Below are 19,078 nucleotides of genomic sequence, written 5' to 3'. Positions count from 1 at the left end.
TATAGATCCAGGATGCTGTTGTGTTGCTTTTCCATTCCCTGTTATGAGGTATTCAGCTGGCTTGGTTTCATTTCTATTTTCCTTGCCTGATTCAGCTCTTCTGAAGCAGATTTAAAAATTACCGTTTCTTTCTTAGACCATCCCTTGGCTTACTCTTGCCTTTTATCCCTTACTGCTTTCTTCTTAAGTGCTAGAAAATTTTGCTTCAAATATGAAGTCAATATAACATGACCTGGATGCATAAAAGCTGTAATTAAATGACTGTGATTTATTATTTATTGAGTGCTGACAGTGCTCTTCGGTTAGTACAAAGTACAGGGAAAAAAGTCAGTTTCCTGTTTTAGGTCATACAGAGTGAATTTTCTTCCATGTTACCTTTGGAAGACTCTTTGGAGAGAAGCCCAGCATCAAAGCAAGTTTTGAAATGTTAATGTTGAGTGATGGATCTTTGATATGGGTCTTATTATTGTTGAACCACTAGGTGGATAGCTTACACACTTGAGTGCCTACTAAGTGCAAACCATTATGAGCAAACCTCTGTGCTGGGTGATAAGGAGATACAGAGATGTAAAAGATGCAAGCCTAAGGCAGAGGTTACAAACTTAGGTCCGACAGGCCAGGTTCAGCTTATAGGTATTTTTTCTTTTGGTTTGCAAAGTGTTTCTCTCTTTTTTTAATGAGCTAATATTTTAAAAACTGGGAATTTTACATTAAAGAATATAGATTTCTTGCTTTTCTTGACATATTGGAAGGCCTGGTAACATTGGACCCATGTTCCCAATTCGGAGAAATTGGCTGGAACTGAGACACCACTGCCCCCTTCAGATGGAATATTCATTTCACCAGTCCTCAGTCTTCATGACTCTTTAATCTCAAAAGTTCCCATTGTTACTACAGAGCAGAAAATATAAATGCCATGGGAGAAACCAATTGCTATGTGACTTTGGGACAGAGAGAGAGAGAAAGAGATGTTAGAAATTCAGACATGATGGAGGAAAAGATATTTGAGCTAAGTCTTGAAGGAGGATCAGAATTTCAAAAGATTGAGATGGAAGGAAGCATTCTCAGTGGAGGGACCAATGTAAGACAGGGCCAGCAGCTGGAAGGTGTGGGCAGTGCAGGCAGAGATGCAGGAACCTAAAAGGGGACTGTTTTAGAGAAGAGGCTGAGGAGAATATTTCTCTGATATTCTTCTGGACCTACGAATTGGCAATATGAGTCCAGAAAGTGCCTGTTATAAAGCAAAGGAGAATCTGAGATGGGCAGAGAGATACTTTTGAGAATCCTTTCAGGAATAAAAGAGAAAAATGTGTGCATCTTCACCACCAAAAAAAAGTTTTTTTTCTTTTTTTTCCTGAACTCTAAAAATAATACCAGTTCATTGTAGAAAATATAGAAAATCCAGTATAAGCTAAATATGACAATAAAAATCACAGGTAATCCCACTCATGGCATTATTATTTGGATTATTTGAATTGCATAGTATTAGTATTTATTTATAAGTATATAAACAAGTACTATAGATTTATATATGGTATTATAGAGTCTTATAAATAGATGTCTTTCTGTATGTGTGTGTATGTATACATACATATATATATACACACAGTTATTGACTAGTTACTTGCTATTTTCACCTAACAATGACCTTTTCCCCATGTTATTAACTGTGCTTTTATAACATAGCTTTTAAATGACTGTGTAATATTCTATATGTGAATGTACTAAGATTAATTTAGTTTTTGTCTTCAGCTAAGCTGTATCTAATTCTTATTATAATAAATGTTGTGATTACATTTATTTATTTCTATCCATATAAATTAATATCTTCACAAATAAAGCATAATGACATGCACAAATTATTTCAAATTGTGAGAAATTTCTCTATGTTCAATTGCTCAGTCATAGGTAAGTTACCTTTTAAAAAGTACATTCACTTTGATTACAACAATCTCTGTAAAAACTAAACTCAATGGACTCCAGCAATAGATTCAGAGATCCACAGAATGTTAATGTTGGGTGGAATTTTGACATAATCAATCATAATACCTTTATTTTATACGTGAAAATTACGAGTTTGTGAATTGCAGTTGCCTAAGTATATGGGGCCAAGGAATAAATAAGGGCAATGAAGTGTCCTTCTGGACAAAGTCAATATGTTAAATACACTGAATTATACACTTGTTATAGCTGAGTAAATTGGCTTTAAAGTGACTCTGTATGTTCTTCCAGTTCTAAATTTATGGCCAAAGTATTATCACAATAAACCTATGAAGCTGAACTGAGGTGGGGAAATTACTGGCTGGGGGCAGACTGTTAGACCATGTAATGTAAGTTCATCTTTCCTATGGCTTTTCTGAGCACAGCAGATAGTTCTCGGTGTTTCTAGAGTTCGCTGACTCCGAGGGAGTGGAATGGTGTGCGCCAGGAAGGGTTTTAACGCCCCTGATTCAGCACAACTGCCCTCAGGCCTCTCTTATAAACTCTTCTATGCAATAGTGCAACACAGAATGCTCCTACTTTCACTTTAATTTGTGACCATCCTTACCATTTATCAATAATGTAGATAAAGAATATCTAAGAAGAAATAGAATTGAATGCATGGCATGGGATAAGAACATGTTCAAACAAATTAAAATCTCAGAATCTTATTGAAAGTTACATTTTTAAGGTGGTCCTTGTTAAATTTATATAAATGGAAAATATGAGAGACTTCCCTGAAAGTTGATGAAGGGGCTCGAGATTATCCATAAATGAGTCATATGATTGACAGACCATCAGAATCAAGCCTTAATCACATTATATTGCATTATATTTTTATGTGGTTCTCATCATGTGTCAGAACTTCTACAAAATACTTTACATATATTACTCCATGGATTCATATAAGCAATGCTATGAGGTAGATTATTATTTTTCCTACTTTACAGTGATCTGAAGTTTAGAGGATGTTTAATAATTTGCTGAAAGATGTATAGCTGGTCGGCGGTGGAGCGAGGACTCAAACTCATGTCTGATGGACTTCAAAGCCATTAAGCAGATTTCCATCATGTTGAATTTTCAGTATAATGCTTAACCCCAGAAATTTCAAGGACTCTGCCAAACCAGGACTAATACATGAGCCAATGTATGGCATTTGTAACTCAAGGTGGCTCCCAGGATTAGACAGGTCCCTCGAGGTAGAATGCTGTTAGCAAGAGGGGTTGGGATATAGAATTAGAAGATAAACTGATGTTGTCTAGCTGAGAATGAGATGTTATTTAGCACTCCTGGAAGATGCATGATAAAGAGTCAACAAGAGGTCATGGATGTCCCACAAAGGGGTGAGAACATGGGCAAAGGGACAGCACAGGCTAGATTTAAAGTTCCGTTTGAATATTGGACAGAGTCTGTCTGCAGGGAACTAGGGTTGCAGTGCAAAGCCCGAGGTGCTGAGTCATCCTAGAAGAGGAGGCTGGGATTTGTCCCAGATCAGTGGCTCTCAGATCTTAGCTTACATCAGAATTCCCTGAAGGCATGTGAAGGCACAGAGTTTCTGATTCTGTAGATCTGGGGCGGCGTCCAAGAATTTACTTTACTAACAAGTTCCCAGGTGCTGTGGCTGCTTCTGGTCAGGGGACCACACTTGAGAAGCATTGCCCCGAGCCACAGGCCAGGCCAGCCTGCAGCTCTGAGTGATTCCAGCTGTGGGAAATGAGATTTGTGGGGAAAAAAGTCAGGCAGGTCATTGTAATGAGAGAATTCTCTCTGAGATCCTGAGTTGCATTTCACAATATCCATGGGTTGATGATCTGCCCGCAGTAACCAACCTTGCAGAGACACGGTGGGATTTCCCAGGCATTTTAGTCCACCAAGCGCCATAGGTCTTCCCTCTGGGTAGATGACTGACTCTAGCCCACTACAAACAAAGATCCAAAAATAAAACAAGATAATTTCCAATCCCGTGACTATTACGGACCTCAGCCCAAATCCGAATGCTCTCCTCCGTTGCTGGCCCCTAAAAGTCTCATTAAGGATGAGCAACCCTTACTGAGTTTATTACACATCTCATTTGAATCATTTCACTATTTCGGGTTTCAAGAAAACCTGTTTTTTCCCAAGCATCACTTACGTTTAAGCTTTTTATATTATAGAGGCAATTAAAGAAACACATTGCAAATTGATTTACACTTATATTATTAAAGTATTGCTTTAAAAAATTTAAACTATAATATAATCATATATATTAAAAAAATTTACATCTAAAAGAATGAGCCTTGAAATTAAACTATATACGTTGGGGGGGGGGGGTGCCTTCTTACATTTATTTCACTTTTATAATGGGGGTTTCTGAGTTTGATGCATATGTTATTAAATTACATTTCTAAGGTGTTTACAGAGAAGCAATTTTTTAATGACTGGGTCTAATTTTCAACCAATTACAGATTTTAGAATGGAAAGAGATCTTAGAAATTATCTAGCTCAGAAGTAGGCAAACTTTCTCTGTAAAGGTCTGGATAGTAAGTATTCTCACTTCTGCAGGTATGATATTGTGATGTAATAAGAAATAGATATTTTGGTCTTCATTCCTGCTTCCCGGCCAGAGCTTGAAAACCTTTGTAATTTCCTAAGCAATAGAAGTGCTAGGAACATCTTTTGTTCTAATATTTCGCCTTTGACCCTGGTTCCTGACACAGAGCTCCTAAATTCCTTGGAATATCTTTGGTGATAGGAGTATTTTTTGGGTGGGCAACTCTTGGTGGGCTCCTGGATAGCTTCGGGATGGGGGCTGGTCAGCAAAAAGACCCAGCCATGATTAGAAATTTGGAACTTTCAACCCTACCCCACCTCCATCTTCCAGGGAGGGGAGAGAGGCTGGAGACTGAGTTAATAATTGATTATACCTACATGATGAAGTCTCCATGAAAATCCCTCAACTATGGGGCTTGGAGAGCTTCCAGGTTGCTGAACACATTAAGGTTCTGGGAGGGGAGTTCACCAGCTCTGCACCCCTTCCCACATTCCTCACCCCAAGCATCTCTTCCATCTGGCTTTTCCTGAGTTGTGTCTTTTTATAATAAACCAGGAATCTAGTAAATAAACTGTTTTCCTGAGTTCGTTGAGCCATTCTAATAAATTATTGAACCTGAAGAGGAAGTTGTGGGAATCTGACTTATAGCCAGTCAGATAACATAGATGACAACCTGAACTTGCAATTGGCATCCTAAGTGGGGGCAGTCTTAGGAGACTGAGCCCTTAACCTGTGGGATCTGTACTAACTCCAGACAGTTAGTGTCAAAATTGAGTTAAATTATAGGGCATCCAGTTGACGTCCACAGGGAATTCAGGAATTGCTTCATGTGGGGGGAAAACCCACACATCTGTGTCAGAAGTATTGTGAGTAGAGTGTAGCAGTAGAGGAAAACAAGGGGCTGTCCTTTCAGGAGGCCATATGGTCTCTGTAGTAACTACTAAACTCTCCTATTTTAGTCCCAAACAGCCATAGACAGCACATAAACAATTGAATGTAGTTGTATTCTAGTAAAACTTTACTTACAAAAACAGGTGGCTCATGGGCCATGTTGTGCCAGCCTCTGACCTAGTGCACATTAGGCCTAGGCCTGAGAGATAAGTGACTGGCCCAGTTCTCCCAGCTAAGAAATGGCAGGTCTATCATTCAGGCCTGAATCCCAGACAAGTGTCTGTGCCACAGAATCACTTGGTACAGTAGGGCTGCCGCATACCCTTTCTCTGCCTCAGGTCAACTTACACATCAAAGATTTTATTCCTCCAGTTGCCCCTGCAGCAAACACAGTGTGAGGCTGGGGTTCCCAGTGTGTTCTTACTGCTTTTCTAAAAATGTCTCATCTCAAGCGGCCTTTAAGAGGTTTATGTGCTTGTGAGAGTAAATGTACGCAGAAAAGTTTGAATTTTTTCCGTTTTCCATAGTTTGGCGGGCTAAGTCATGACACTCTTCTCAAGAGGCCAAGGTTGAAGGTTTGATTCTTGAACCAAGGCAAAGAAGAGCTGTTCCAAGGTCACAGATGGTGCAGGTTACCCAACTGAACGTTTGTCAGAGGTGTTCTGTGATCTGACAGGGCTCCAGGAGAAAAGAAGAGATGAACCAGAGCAAAGCACTACCGTGGAAGGAGAAAGACTCAGAATAAACGTTTCTCTAGATTAGGAGCAATTCATTTTCTCCATGGAGGACACAATTTTTCATTCTTTATTTTAGATCAAAAACTATCAGTGAAACCTCTTTCCATCTTGGGGACATTATGCTTCTAGATAATCTGCTAACAGTGAAATGCTTTGTATATCCTTTAGCAGTATCTTGAGTGAATTGATGTTGAAATCATCCAGGTCATCTTTGTCCTATTTAATATAACAGGGCCACGTATTGTCTTATTATGTATCATCTTATCATTTTATCTTGTTGTTTAACCATTCTCATTATGCCATTCTTGCTCTTTGCTCCCTGAATCTGTCACAAGGCACATTGCCTACCTATTTCAGTTGACTAGGAAAGTACTACTGCCTTTTGGGAAACTGATGAAGTTGAGGCCTGGATTCAAGAGCTCTTGAGGCAAAGCATTCACAAGTTGTGATAGTTTTGGTGGGACTCCAAATCTGAGACCTGTTCTATCTTCTTACAAATATACTTTTGGGTTCTGGAGTTTGAGAAGAACAGAGACACTCTCGGGTCATCTTGTTGTGTGTGCATGTGTATGTGTGAGCATGTGTTCATGTGCTGTGTATGTATGTGTGTGTTTGGGAAGGAATTATGATGAGGATACATACAGTCTGAAGCCACATTTACAGATGTCAGGATCTGGGGCAGTAATAGGGAGCTGCCACTCTATTGGCATCTCTTTCACAGTCTTCATGGTCCTTTCACTTCATATTTTTTGCTGTTCTCTTTTTCTCTTGTTACCAGTTATTTTCCTGACTGATTATTCTCCATCTCAAATTAAATAGGAGCCAGTTTTGTTGGCTTTGTTAATTAGCATTATTCCCATCTATAGAAGCTTTCCTTCTAGGATGTCTACTATGTCACCAGGAAGCCTTTGGATGGGCCACCTAGGACAGATGTCCACCTTGGTTCTTATTGGTGGCCCCTCTGCACAAAGAACAACCTGGTACTGCTATCCTAAGTAGGAGGATATTATCTAGGCTACAAACACTGGACATAGACTTGAATAACTTCTTAAACTTTGTTATATTTCTCTATATCTATTTTATTGTAAAAGAAATTCATGTTTTTGTTGAAAAATATTTTAAAATACACAAAACTTAAAGAATAAAATAAAAGCCATAATCCATCACCCACATATAACAACTACTAATTTTTGCTGATTACTTTCAAGTCTTTTCTTTATGCATAGTTTCAAATTGAGTTGACAAAAATAATGAATGTATAATTTTGTATATCTTTTGTTGAACATTAGAGCATAGTTTTCTCTTGTACATGTAAATATTCTTCCAACATTGATTGTAATTAGCTTCAATATGTATTATAGAACAGATAGATTGGCTTCACTTAACTGATGTTGGACATCCAGATGCTTTCATCTCTGCTTGTTAAAATTTGTCAGCATTTAGGATTGCTTTGTTAAAACAAATTCCTAAAAGTAGACTTACAGGGTCAAAGAGAATGATATTTTTAAAGCTTTTAATATGTATTGTCAAATTGTTTTTCTAAAAGTTTGCTTCAATTTTTACTTTTACCGTCAGTGTATGAGAGCCCTTCTTGCCACACTTTCATGGCACTTAATGACAGCGTGTTAAAATGAGTCTTAGTACGTTAAAAAGGGTGCTTTATTATTTTATTTATCACTAATTATTTATTGTATTGATTATTCTGCTGCAGTTGGTTATTGTTGCTGCAAGAAAGTAGTTGAGAGCCTAGCCACACCTAGGCGGAAACATTAAAACTTTGCCTTTCAATTTTCACGATTTGAGATGCTAATCCAAGAAATGTCTGTGTCTCCTCTAGCCTTCATACACAGAGTTTGACATCAGTGGCAACGTCCTCGCTCTGATCTTCAACCAAGGCATGATCTGGTAGGCCAGCTGTTGGACGGTGTATCACTTGTAGAAAAGCCCCCAAGATCATTATTGCATAAAGCACTGCCAACTGGGGTCAAAGGAGTCCATGATCTAACTCAACATTTGCCTCTGCAAAGTGGATGGCTATGAAGAGTTTATATATATATCTTTTTTTCATGTCTTAAACCTTGGTCCTCAAAGGCTTCCGTCTGTTTTGCAGAGCACTCCTTCATCAAAGACTGGGTGTCCATGTTATGGTTCATAGATTTGAAGGCTTTTTAAATTTTTATATCCTGTGACACTAGGATCTGACAGCAAAACATTAATGATCCCATTACCACATATTAAGTATTAAATAAATTAATGTAAGCCATTTCTGAGAAACTGATTTTATTTTGTAACTGATATTGAATATATTTAAAATACAATTTACAGCTACTTTTAAAAATAATGTCTTACCGAATCCAATAGTATATAGAGATGAAACATGTTTTAGGCTGGTCAAGTTAAAAATATGTTCTTTATTTTGTAACTTGCTTCACAGGGCCATTTGCACATCAGAATCATTTCTTTTGATGTACAAAGGATTGTCATATCTTTTATTAAATGAAAGCATTCTCTCTGTAAACCTTGACAGGTTAAGATGAGTTGATACAGTAGAAATGTTCTTGAGTTTAAAAATTGGATCACAGCATGTGATTCATCTGGGGACCATGTGTCTTAGAAATCTGTCACTCTTAACTACGAACATCCCAACTCACAAGCAGTTACAATTAAACTTCTTTATCCTATTGACATATGTCTAATATAATCTGGTGCTACCAACCACACCACTCTCCAAAGTACAAGTACCAGTAACTAGGTTCAGATTTTGCACAAGTTTCCTGTATTCCTCAAATCCTTCCACCATGGCTGGCCTGAATTATTAAACCTTTGTGAGACTGGATTTCCGCAAATATTAAGACGATCTTGCTTCAGTAATGCAAAGGCCACAGTCAAGGGCCCCATTGTTCTGCCATGGGGCCTGTCAAATTCCTGTGCATCACTAGTTCAATCAATATGAAGAAAAGACTATAAAAAGATTATCTTCTCTATTGTTAGGTATGTTTAAAAATATACTTCCTGTCCCCTCATTTTCTAAATTTTGCAAGTTATGGCTCATGTGTCCAGAGAGTCATTAAGGAGTGAAATACATCCTTTATTCTCTAAACAGGGAGGAAAGTCAAGTGGCCCAACATGTGACCACTGCCAGATATAATGAAGAGAGCAGCTTCTATGGTTTCTGGATTTTTCGTTTCCTGGAAGGGATTCTGCTGTCATGGCAGAAAATGGCTGACACTGTTACTGCAGAAATGGGAAACCACTGCCTGATAGCAGTCTTAAAATTCTCTGGCTCTTACACCAAGTGCATACATCCCTCAGGCCTGGTGGGTGCCATTTGTACAGGCATATGCTGCATGTCTATTCTTGTTCTTTCAGAGTTATAGACGACAGATTGGCCTCAAAATTCATTTTCATTGTCAGAAAAGCTGTTGTAATGGCTGTGCTGATTGCTTTCACTTGTAATTTTGCAATTATTTAGTCGACTATTGTTCATGTTGAAATTCTTAAATATCTAAAAATCTTCTCCAATTCTCTCATGGCCAGACCCATTATCAAAATCTCTGCCCTGTTATTACACTATCACTATGTATTCATCCTTCAGATATTGGTCAAGACTTGCTTCTGGTTAGTTTGAAGAGAACTTTAGAAAGTGACTTTTTTGTTTTGAGTGTATAAATATATTCACACATTTTACTGAGTTCCAGAAGCAAAAGAACTTTTATTCACCTTCAGGTCAACACTTTGTACAAATAATCCTTTCCTAATTTTCAGGGAATTGGTGAGGGAGTGGGGATGTGGTGTGGTGGGAGAGGTGTGTGAAGTGTGGAATCTAAGTTTAGTAGGCTCCGCCTGCACGAGGGTACTCACACATGGTAATCCACTACTTGATGAGGCATGAGGATGTGACATCTGAGTTTGGCCATTTTCTATAGAAACAGTCAAAAGAACATGGAGATTTTGTATTCAGTCCTAATGGCTTGTGACTGGAGACATTCAATTACTGCTTTACGCGTTTCTGAATAGCGGAGGTTATTTATGCTGGTGTTATTAAAGGCAAACAATTATAGGTGAAATCCATTTTGTTATGAATTGGCTGAAATGATCCATAAAACTTTATATTACATATTTATTTTTAAATTAGACAGCATAGGTTTTTGTAATCATATTTTTAAATGATGAACGCACATAATATCTCTACTCCATCACAGCAGGTTGTAGAGGCAGCAGAGAAGACACACTGAGAGAGAAGATGGGTGTAGACATTGATCCCAAACTGTCTCGTGCGCCCTCCCACTAATATTGTCACCTTTTGCTACCTCATTTTCTCAGTTGATCAAATGTGAATAATTTAACTGACATGCATCACATCACTGGAGTAATAAGGAGAGCTAAATAAAAGAAGCTTTCACTTGCTTTGATCTTCTCAGAAGAATAGAATTTCTAAGGCTAAGGTATTACAATGATCTTTAACTGACAGATGATGGGATCCAGTCTGGGTAAGGAACTTAGTGAGCCGAGCTGTTTAGTGAGTCACAAGCAAAGATGGGATGAGCGTTCAGGTTCAGATATCGCTGTGCTTAGACCTGTTTTTCTAGGTTATGGTTCTTTTTTTTTTTGTTTTTTTTAAAGATTGGCACCTGGGCTAACAACTGTTGCCAATCCTTTTTTTTTTCTGCTTTATCTCCCCAAACCGCCGCCTCCCCTCCCCCCCCTCCCCTCCCCTCCCCCCCTCCCCTCCCCCCCCTCCCCTCCCCTCCCCTCCCCCCTCCCCTCCCCCCTCCCCTCCCCCCCTCCCCTCCCCCCTCCCCTCCCCCCTTCCCTCCCCTCCCCCCCCCCCATAGTTGTATATCTTAGTTGCAGGTCCTTCTAGTTGTGGGATGTGGGACGCCGCCTCAACGTTGCCTGACGAGCCGCGCTATGTCCGCACCCGGGATCCGAACCCTGGGCCGCGGCAGCGGAGGGTGCGAACTTAACCACTCGGCCACGGAGCCGGCCCGTAGGTTATGGTTCCTGAGTCATTTGCTCAAAATGCCTACGTGATATTTATTTTGAATTTTTGAAATTTATTTATCTAGAGATGTGCATCCATGTAACGTGTATGCATACAAATGATACACATATATGTATAGGTACAAATATATATGGCTTTAAGCGAGTCTAAGTCTTGAATTATTCACAAAATTGTGTCTTAGGATAGACTAGGTTATGCAGCAATGAAACACAACCCCCAAATCTTAGTAGCTTATACAAGGAAAAGTCTCTTTCTTGTTTACTCTACACCTCCAATGGGGGCTGGTAGAGGCGCTACTCCTGTAAGTTACCCCTACTGTGGAGTCCTGGACTGACAGCATAGGATCCATCTGGAACATCGCTGGTCAGAGTAGCAGAGGAAGAAGAAACCAAAAAGACCCTCAGGGCTCTTAAAGTTTCCACCTAGTAGTGAAACACCTCGTTTTTATTTCTATTTTATTGGCTCAAAGAAATCACATGGCCAAGCCTGACTTTCAGAATGGGGAGTGCATCATCATGTACAAACATATTACTTACAAATATTGGCATCTAGGAGTATAATCGAGTGCTTTGTAATTCTGACCCCTCAGCTGGGACTGTCACTCACTCATTTGCTCATGTTTTTGGGGTTCCAGGTTTTCTCTTATTATCCTATAAGCCAGATATGCTGTGTTGTTCCAAAGTCTGTTCTCTCTCTCTTTTTTAATTAATAAAGTTCATATCTTAGAGAAGTTTTAGGTTCACAGCAAAATTGAGTAGAAAGCACAGAGTTCCCATTTATGGAATTACAATGCACAGCCTCCCCCACTATTGACACCCCACACCACAGTGCTACATTTGTTGCAACTGATGAACCTACATGGACACAACATTATCACCCAAAGTCTGTACTACTTTTTAAAAATAGTTTGACTTCCTACAAAGTCTCTGGTCAGTTGAATATGTTGACATATCATTCAGATTTGTTGTATGGAATCCTATTGACAACTCAAATTGAGACAAGATTTCACATTTCAGTGAAATGATTTAATATTGGGCTGCACAAGTTCAGTTACAGCAGAAACTAATTTCTTCATCTAACTCAACACCCCCTCCCCCATAATATATCAAATTTACATTGAATTGGTTAAAACAACTCTACATATCCAGGAAATATGAAATGCTAGCCCTAACTAGAAACGCTGAGGACTTTATTATAGTTGGGAAACTTTAAATACAGGACTCTGCTTAAACTTCTAAAATATGTAACTTGTAAAACCTTTTTTTGGTTTTGGGCTAACTAATTGCTATTAATATGGTTTTATGGTGCTAATGGATTTTCTCATCAAAGAAAATTAAATTTATTTTGTTGAAATAACCAATGAAGTCATAGAGTAAAAGTGATCCCACCTAAGTGGTTCCTGTTTAAAAGTGACATTTTAAAATACATTTAAAAGAATCAGGGGCCCGCCCGGTGGCATAGTGGTTAAGTTCACGTGTTCCAATTTGATGGCCCAGGGTTCACAGGTTTGGATCCCTGGCATGAACCTAGCTCTGCTTGTCAAGCCTCACTGTGGAGGCATCCCACATAAAATAGAGGAAGATGGGCCCAGATGTTAGTTCAGGGACAATCTTCCTCAAGCAAAAAGAGGAAGATTGGCAACAGATGTTAGCTCAGAGCCAATCTTCCTTAAAAACAAAATCTGATGTACAAAGCAGTGGATTTCCAGGACAAGCTAAAGTAAGAAAGTAAACAGATAAACTAAATTAAATGGATGTGTCGAATTTTTCATCTCAAAAACACATAAAGCTTGCTATAGGATATCAACAAACGTAGTATATTATTAGACACAAATACGTCATTCCCATTAGCTCTGAAACAACATAGCAGACACAAATAGAAAATAGCATCAGATAAAAAAGCTTATTCTAATTTTTTCACTTTCATTAAGCAAAAATTAATTAGCCACAACAAAAGTAATTAATCCAAATGTGCACTTTATTTGAATGAGTGTTTTTAAGGGTCAATTATTAAAAAAAGTTAAGTTTTTAGATATTAATCAATTATATGAGTATTAGGGGAAATTAAGTTTAATTTAGAAGAGAGAAGAAAAACAAGTGTCATATATTCTTTACTCTGTTGTAGTTTAAATTTCCTAATGATAGCAGATATGATAAGTGAACAGTATAGTTTCTATGAAAGAATCATGCATATAATACCTATAATAATGAGGGAGATAGTAAAATGTGTCTAGAAGATGAAATAGATAAGTCAGTCATGTATTTATGAAAAGAGTTTGTGAAGTTGAAAGTGACGATACATTTTCTGCCTTTGGTAACTAAGCGTGACGTGCAACAAAGAGTGCTGTGTGACTTTGTTGTGGAGACAGACTCGAACTGAGCAGAGTGCTGTTTTTCTTTCTAGGATGGGCTCCTTCTTTGCCCCCAGCCTCCCGGGCATCAATATCCTCCGACTCCACACGTCCATGTACTTCCAGTGCTGGGCCGTGATGTGCTGCAACGTTCCTGAGGCCAGGGTCTTCAAAGCTTCCCGATCGAATAATTTCTACCTGGGGATGCTCTTGCTTATCCTCTTCCTGTCCACCATGCCGGTCCTGTACATGATCGTGTCCCTCCCGCCGTCCTTTGATTGTGGGCCCTTCAGGTTCTTGTCTTTGAAATTCCATTTGGGCATAGTTTTCTTTCTGGGCTGGCGATGCGAATGGTCACTCATCGTATGAGCTATTTTTTTTTTTTCCAAACAACTGCGTTTTGGTCTGTAGAAATGAGATCTTTTGGGTATTCAGGTTCATTCTGTGACATGGAGATGGCAAGTTCCATCTATTTTTTCATTTGAGCGTCATAAGAGGGAAAATGATTTAACTGCTCCAGGAAAAATACTGACAATGAATCTGAGCTATTTCCATGTAAGGAGATAGCAAAGAGCAAGGTTTGGTTACACCAGTCTGGATGTGAAAGTTTTCCTGATGGTAGGAATTCACATCCAGAAGCTGAAAGCTGTTGGCACATCTCGCGTGGACCACCAAACTGAAAACATAATAAATAAATAAAGTAGATTATCCCACAAGCTACCTAGGAAATGGGATCATTAGTAGACAATAATGAATATAAACAGGGTCACACAATTTATAATCCAAAATGCTACATGCTAGTAAAAAACTTAAGGATGTTCCTCATGTATATTCTCCCCAAATAACAAGGATAAATCACTCAAGTCAGTAACAGAGAGTCAGGAAGTCTCTTTGAGCCAAGCTGAAATGAACTTTTCTCCAGTTCTCTATGACAGAGTTCTCTCTGTGTCACTAATTAAGAAAGCAAAGTGGAACTGAGTGAGAATTGAGATCTCGTTCCCTAAATGGCCTTAGAAATGAATCTACCACAAGGTCCTCCAAGGATCTCTGCACGTTGAGTCACTGGTCAGCACACATTCATTATTGCTGCTTTTCAGTGAAGGAAATGTGAATGTGAAAAGCCACTTGAATGACAAGCATGATGCAGTAGGGGACACACATAATTTCCCCTTCATGCTGTCATAACCTGAGTTATTAAAGTGGAAAGATTTTGTTGCCCACAGACTTAAGTATAAAAGAGGCACTTTCATCTAAATAGACTGAGTTATTATTACTTTACTGGAAAAGAAAGAAAGAAAATGTTAAGCCAGCTGATAGAGCAAAACAGCTGGAGTTCGGTCATACTCAGGAAGCCTGTGTTGACAAGCCCTAGTCATCACTTCCCACCCTCCCGCCCCCCGCCCCCCGCCCCCTCCCACCGCAACCATGGGCTGAAATCAATAGTGCAGACAGTGACATCTGGAGGCTAAACCTGAAATTGCAGTCTTGAAGGAGAGCGTGGTCTTAATAAATCCTTAATAAATCTCAGGGTATGAAGTTCAACAGATAAACCATTCAAAGGCTTTAGTTAATTGAAAATTGCCCATACAACGAAATATCCATGGTAAATTTTAGATACGCTTTTAAATTTTTAATTGGAAGTGGTCTTTCCCAGAAGACATATCAAAGGAGCTTAACTGTCTATAAGGAAAACCCCACAAGGTCAAGGAGCCGGGGGATGATTACACAGGTGCATTCATTCTTAAAATATCATGGAGCTAGACACATGCACTGACTGTGCAATTTTAGTTTTTTAAACCCTAACTCCTCTGCCTCTCTTTATATCACACTGAGTTACTATAATTTTAATGAAAAAAATTAGTCTGTATCTAAGGCATAGTATCTGATTTTGACCAAATGTTTCCTAGTGGGCAAACTTCAGCAAAATTACTGCGTGTGTATCACTACTTTGAGACAAAAGAAATGTAAATATTTTCAGTAGAGTGTCAGGAAAGGAGTATCTCTATCCTACTTAAATAGTATAGTTTTCCTGTCAGTGTCCTCATTTTGGAGTAAAAGAATGTATACTCTGTTTATTTGTTTGGACTTGAAAATTTTAAAGGGTTGTTCTGCGCTAGAGATGAGGAGGCAACGTGTGTTAGTCAGAGCCTCATGGCTTGCCATTCTTAGGGACCCTGAGTCTGAGGCGGTTTGCTCACCTGCCTAGTGGAGGGTGCCTGACTGCACTTGACGCCTCGTTGGCAGCAAATTAGCAAACATGCATTTGAAGTAGGTTAATGGAGACACCACAGCGTTGGCCAGTTGCTTCCAGCTACAGGTGTGTTTTCGGGTAAGGTGGCTATGATACCTTAGAAGACCCATTCTGCAAAGCAATTCGATAAGATATTCTAGATTGTTCTGGTTTCACAAGACCTGGCTAGGGAGGGTGGATTTTCCAGAAATTATTCCAATAGATTCTGAAGTGGATTTACCTTAGACAGTTCAACAACTTGAAAACTGTTATATTGGTGTCCAGATGAGGAAAATTCTTCTAAGTGCTCCACCACATTTCCTGCCCTTTGATGTTTCTCCTCCCATCCCCTTGCTAATAATTCTGAACAATTTCTAGTTCTTTTTTTTTTTTTTTGAGGAAGATTAGCCCTGACTAACATCTGCTGCCAATCCTCCTCTTTTTGCTAAGGAAGACTGGCCTTGAGCTAACATCTGTGCCTATCTTCCTCTATTTTTTATATGTAGGACGCCTGCCACAGCATGGCTTGCCAAGTGGTACATAGGTCCGTACCCGGGATCCGAACTGTCGAACCACTGGCCGCCCAAAGTGGAATGTGCAGACTTAACCGCTGCGCCACCAGGCTGGCCCCAATTTATAGTTCTTTAGGTTCTCATACACCTCCCTGCTAACATTATGCTAATTATACTTTTATGTGTTTTCAATTTATTGTGGAGGTAATATGTGTTTATCCTAGAAAACCTTGAAACTGTAGAAATACTTTCACAGGAAAATAAATACTAACCATAATGCCAAAGACCTGAAATAACAACTCTCAACATTTTGTATTTTGATTTTTTATGCAGATTTTTTTAAATAACTGAGATCATACAATATGTACAAGTTTATATTATATTGTGACACTGCTATTACATTACTCATTTGCAATTATACTCTATGTGTCTGTTTTTCTTAATAGTGTAGCTGACTTCTAGAGGTTGGGGACAGAATATTTTAATCTCTGTGAGTCTGAACACAATAGAGTATTGGCCAATAATTTGAATTAATGAATGAATAATGACTGCTTCTTGTGCACTAAGCCCTAGAGGAGATGTAGGGGCAAATTGGGCATAGATTCTGGTCCAAAGGAGCTTTCTGGGCTGGGAAGACAGGCCTGCTCATAGACTGTTCTAATCTAGGGTGGATGGAGCTACGCCCACAGGAGAACTATGAGTTAAGTGCAGCACCATTTCACTTGACTGCATAGTCACAGAAGGCTGGAAAGGGCTTCTGGGAATATCATGAAGTGGCATGCTTTGTCTAACTTGTCGGAAAAAGGGTAATGCTAGGGATTTGTAGATGCCTTGATAGTTTGTGCATAATTAAGAGATCTGGACTCTTGGTAAGAGACCTAACCTGAAAAAGGGACTCAAGAATCCCTGGCTCATAACTTCACTTTGAGACACACTGGATGCAAAGGAGACCTTTGTGGGAAGGGATTACTTTGTAAGATTCCGGTCCTCCCATTCTAACTACATTTATCAGCCACAGCTGGAGAGGCTGGAGAAAGGAGGGTGGATCGTCTTCTCTCATTCTCCTTGCCTACCTCCTTCCTCTGGCCATATTCCATACGGCTGTGGGAAACGTGATCAGTTAGAATGGATGAAGAAGAAATCTTAGTGGAATAAGTTGATATAATCTTAAAATACCTGTAAAAGTTTCATTCCCTCTTATGTATCATAGGTCTCGCTAATTAGGTAGATATATAATGTGTGAAGTGAAACTTATCCCTCGATAGTCCAACAACTCCTGACAAGATACTTAGAATCCCTCTCAGTCTATTGAAAGATAGTATTAGTTGTATCAGGTGAAAAAAAAGTTTGATCTGTAGGTCATGATCATTTAGTAGCTGAGAATGTTTAAAGATCAAAAAACAAAAGTGAAACCAAAATATTATGTTAAGTGTTATATCAATCTTTATTCTCATGATACATACAACTTGGTAATAAAGAACCTAGTATCTTTTCTAAAACTTACATCATTTCACAGTGGAATCAATATGCATATACAGGAAAAATAACTTGGCATGATGGATGTTACTTTATAATTCTGGATAGTATATACTCAGTTAAGCAGACATTCTTCTCTCACTTTTCCAGTTTATAGGGGCTGATTCTTACTTTAATGGGTCAAAAACAAACTTATTAAGGATCTTTGCTTTTTAGGTTTATTTTCTTTCTCTTCCCATTTTCCATTTTTAGCAGTGGAACTGAGCTCATACTCCCCAGGGCCTGTCCACAAGAAAAACTGAGAGAGAAAGGAGTCACTTTTCAGAGTGGTTACCTATTAATAGCTATGATGAAAGAGACCTGGTGGAAAATGAGATAGAAGCTATTGCATGGAAAGAGATATTGGATTATTTGTGGATTTTATTCCTTTAAGCTGTTCCTTATGCTCATTTCCAAGGCTAATTAAAAAATTGAGCACACCGTTCAACCCAAAGAGAGTTGTTCCCCTAGAAGGACAGCTGGCTGAGGGGTAGACTTATGTGCTATTTATAAAATATCTTTCAATCAAAATCTTAGAAATACAACTTTAAAAAATCTTCTGCTAATGCTGTGGTTAATTTCCTAACTGCTTTCACTCTGCATTTATGTTGGGATAACGTTGCTCATAGCTTATCCAGATGTTGACAGTATGAGGTCCAAGGATCAGGAATTGTAGCTAAACATCAGATTCCTAACCGGAAAAAGTACTTAGGCAGTGTTCGAGAAAGATTTCTAGTTTTCTTGCTGTAACCATGGTTTTTCCATATGTTTTAAATAAACTTCTCTTCCCTTTTTTTTTTTGGTTTTTTTTTTCAGTGGTAAAAATAGGATGTTCGAAGTCATTGGAGAAACACTGGAGCACGATTTCCCAAGCTGGATGGCAAAGATCTTGAGACAGCTTTCTAATCCTGGACTGGTCATCGCTGTCGTTTTGGTTATGGCGTATGTGCTTTCCCTCCTCACAGAAAGAGCCTTTGTAATGTCTTCCGGGCTCCTTTTAAGTTCCAGCTTTTTAGCTCGCTCTCTCTCTCCAAGGGATGTGCTGTAACCTATCCAGATTCAGCACTGATTACATGGTGGTGAGAGGCTTAAATTCATGAGCCATATTCTGATCCTATTGGATGTAATTCACAACCATCTGCATCTGTCTCTGCCTGCCTAGGATTATAAGATTTGTTCCCAAGTAACCAAAATAATGATCAGTAAACAGCTAAAGCAAGGGAAGCATAAATGCTAAATGCTAAATCTAATCAGCACATTGAGCATCCCCCACCCTGGGCCCCCACCTCTTGTTCCGTGAAGCAGATGGCTGTGAACACACAGAAATG

General features: G+C 38.9%; 1 protein-coding gene across 1 annotated transcript in view; it reads left to right on the top strand.

The window, feature by feature from the left end:
- TMC1 (transmembrane channel like 1) overlaps positions 1 to 19,078 on the top strand; it is a 113,763-nt gene that overhangs the window by 85,831 nt on the left and 8,854 nt on the right. Inside the window, exons 15-17 of the mRNA XM_070589680.1 lie at positions 7,976 to 8,043; positions 13,547 to 13,786; positions 18,567 to 18,692. Coding sequence (XP_070445781.1) covers positions 7,976 to 8,043; positions 13,547 to 13,786; positions 18,567 to 18,692 — 434 coding nt within the window. The remainder of the gene's footprint in view (positions 1 to 7,975; positions 8,044 to 13,546; positions 13,787 to 18,566; positions 18,693 to 19,078) is intronic.

This window comes from Equus przewalskii, chromosome 22 (genome assembly GCF_037783145.1).
Source record: "Equus przewalskii isolate Varuska chromosome 22, EquPr2, whole genome shotgun sequence".
Classification (NCBI taxonomy): Eukaryota; Metazoa; Chordata; class Mammalia; order Perissodactyla; family Equidae; genus Equus; species Equus przewalskii.
Note: the sequence above shows the minus strand (reverse complement) of the source record. Positions and strands in the feature narration are given on the sequence as shown.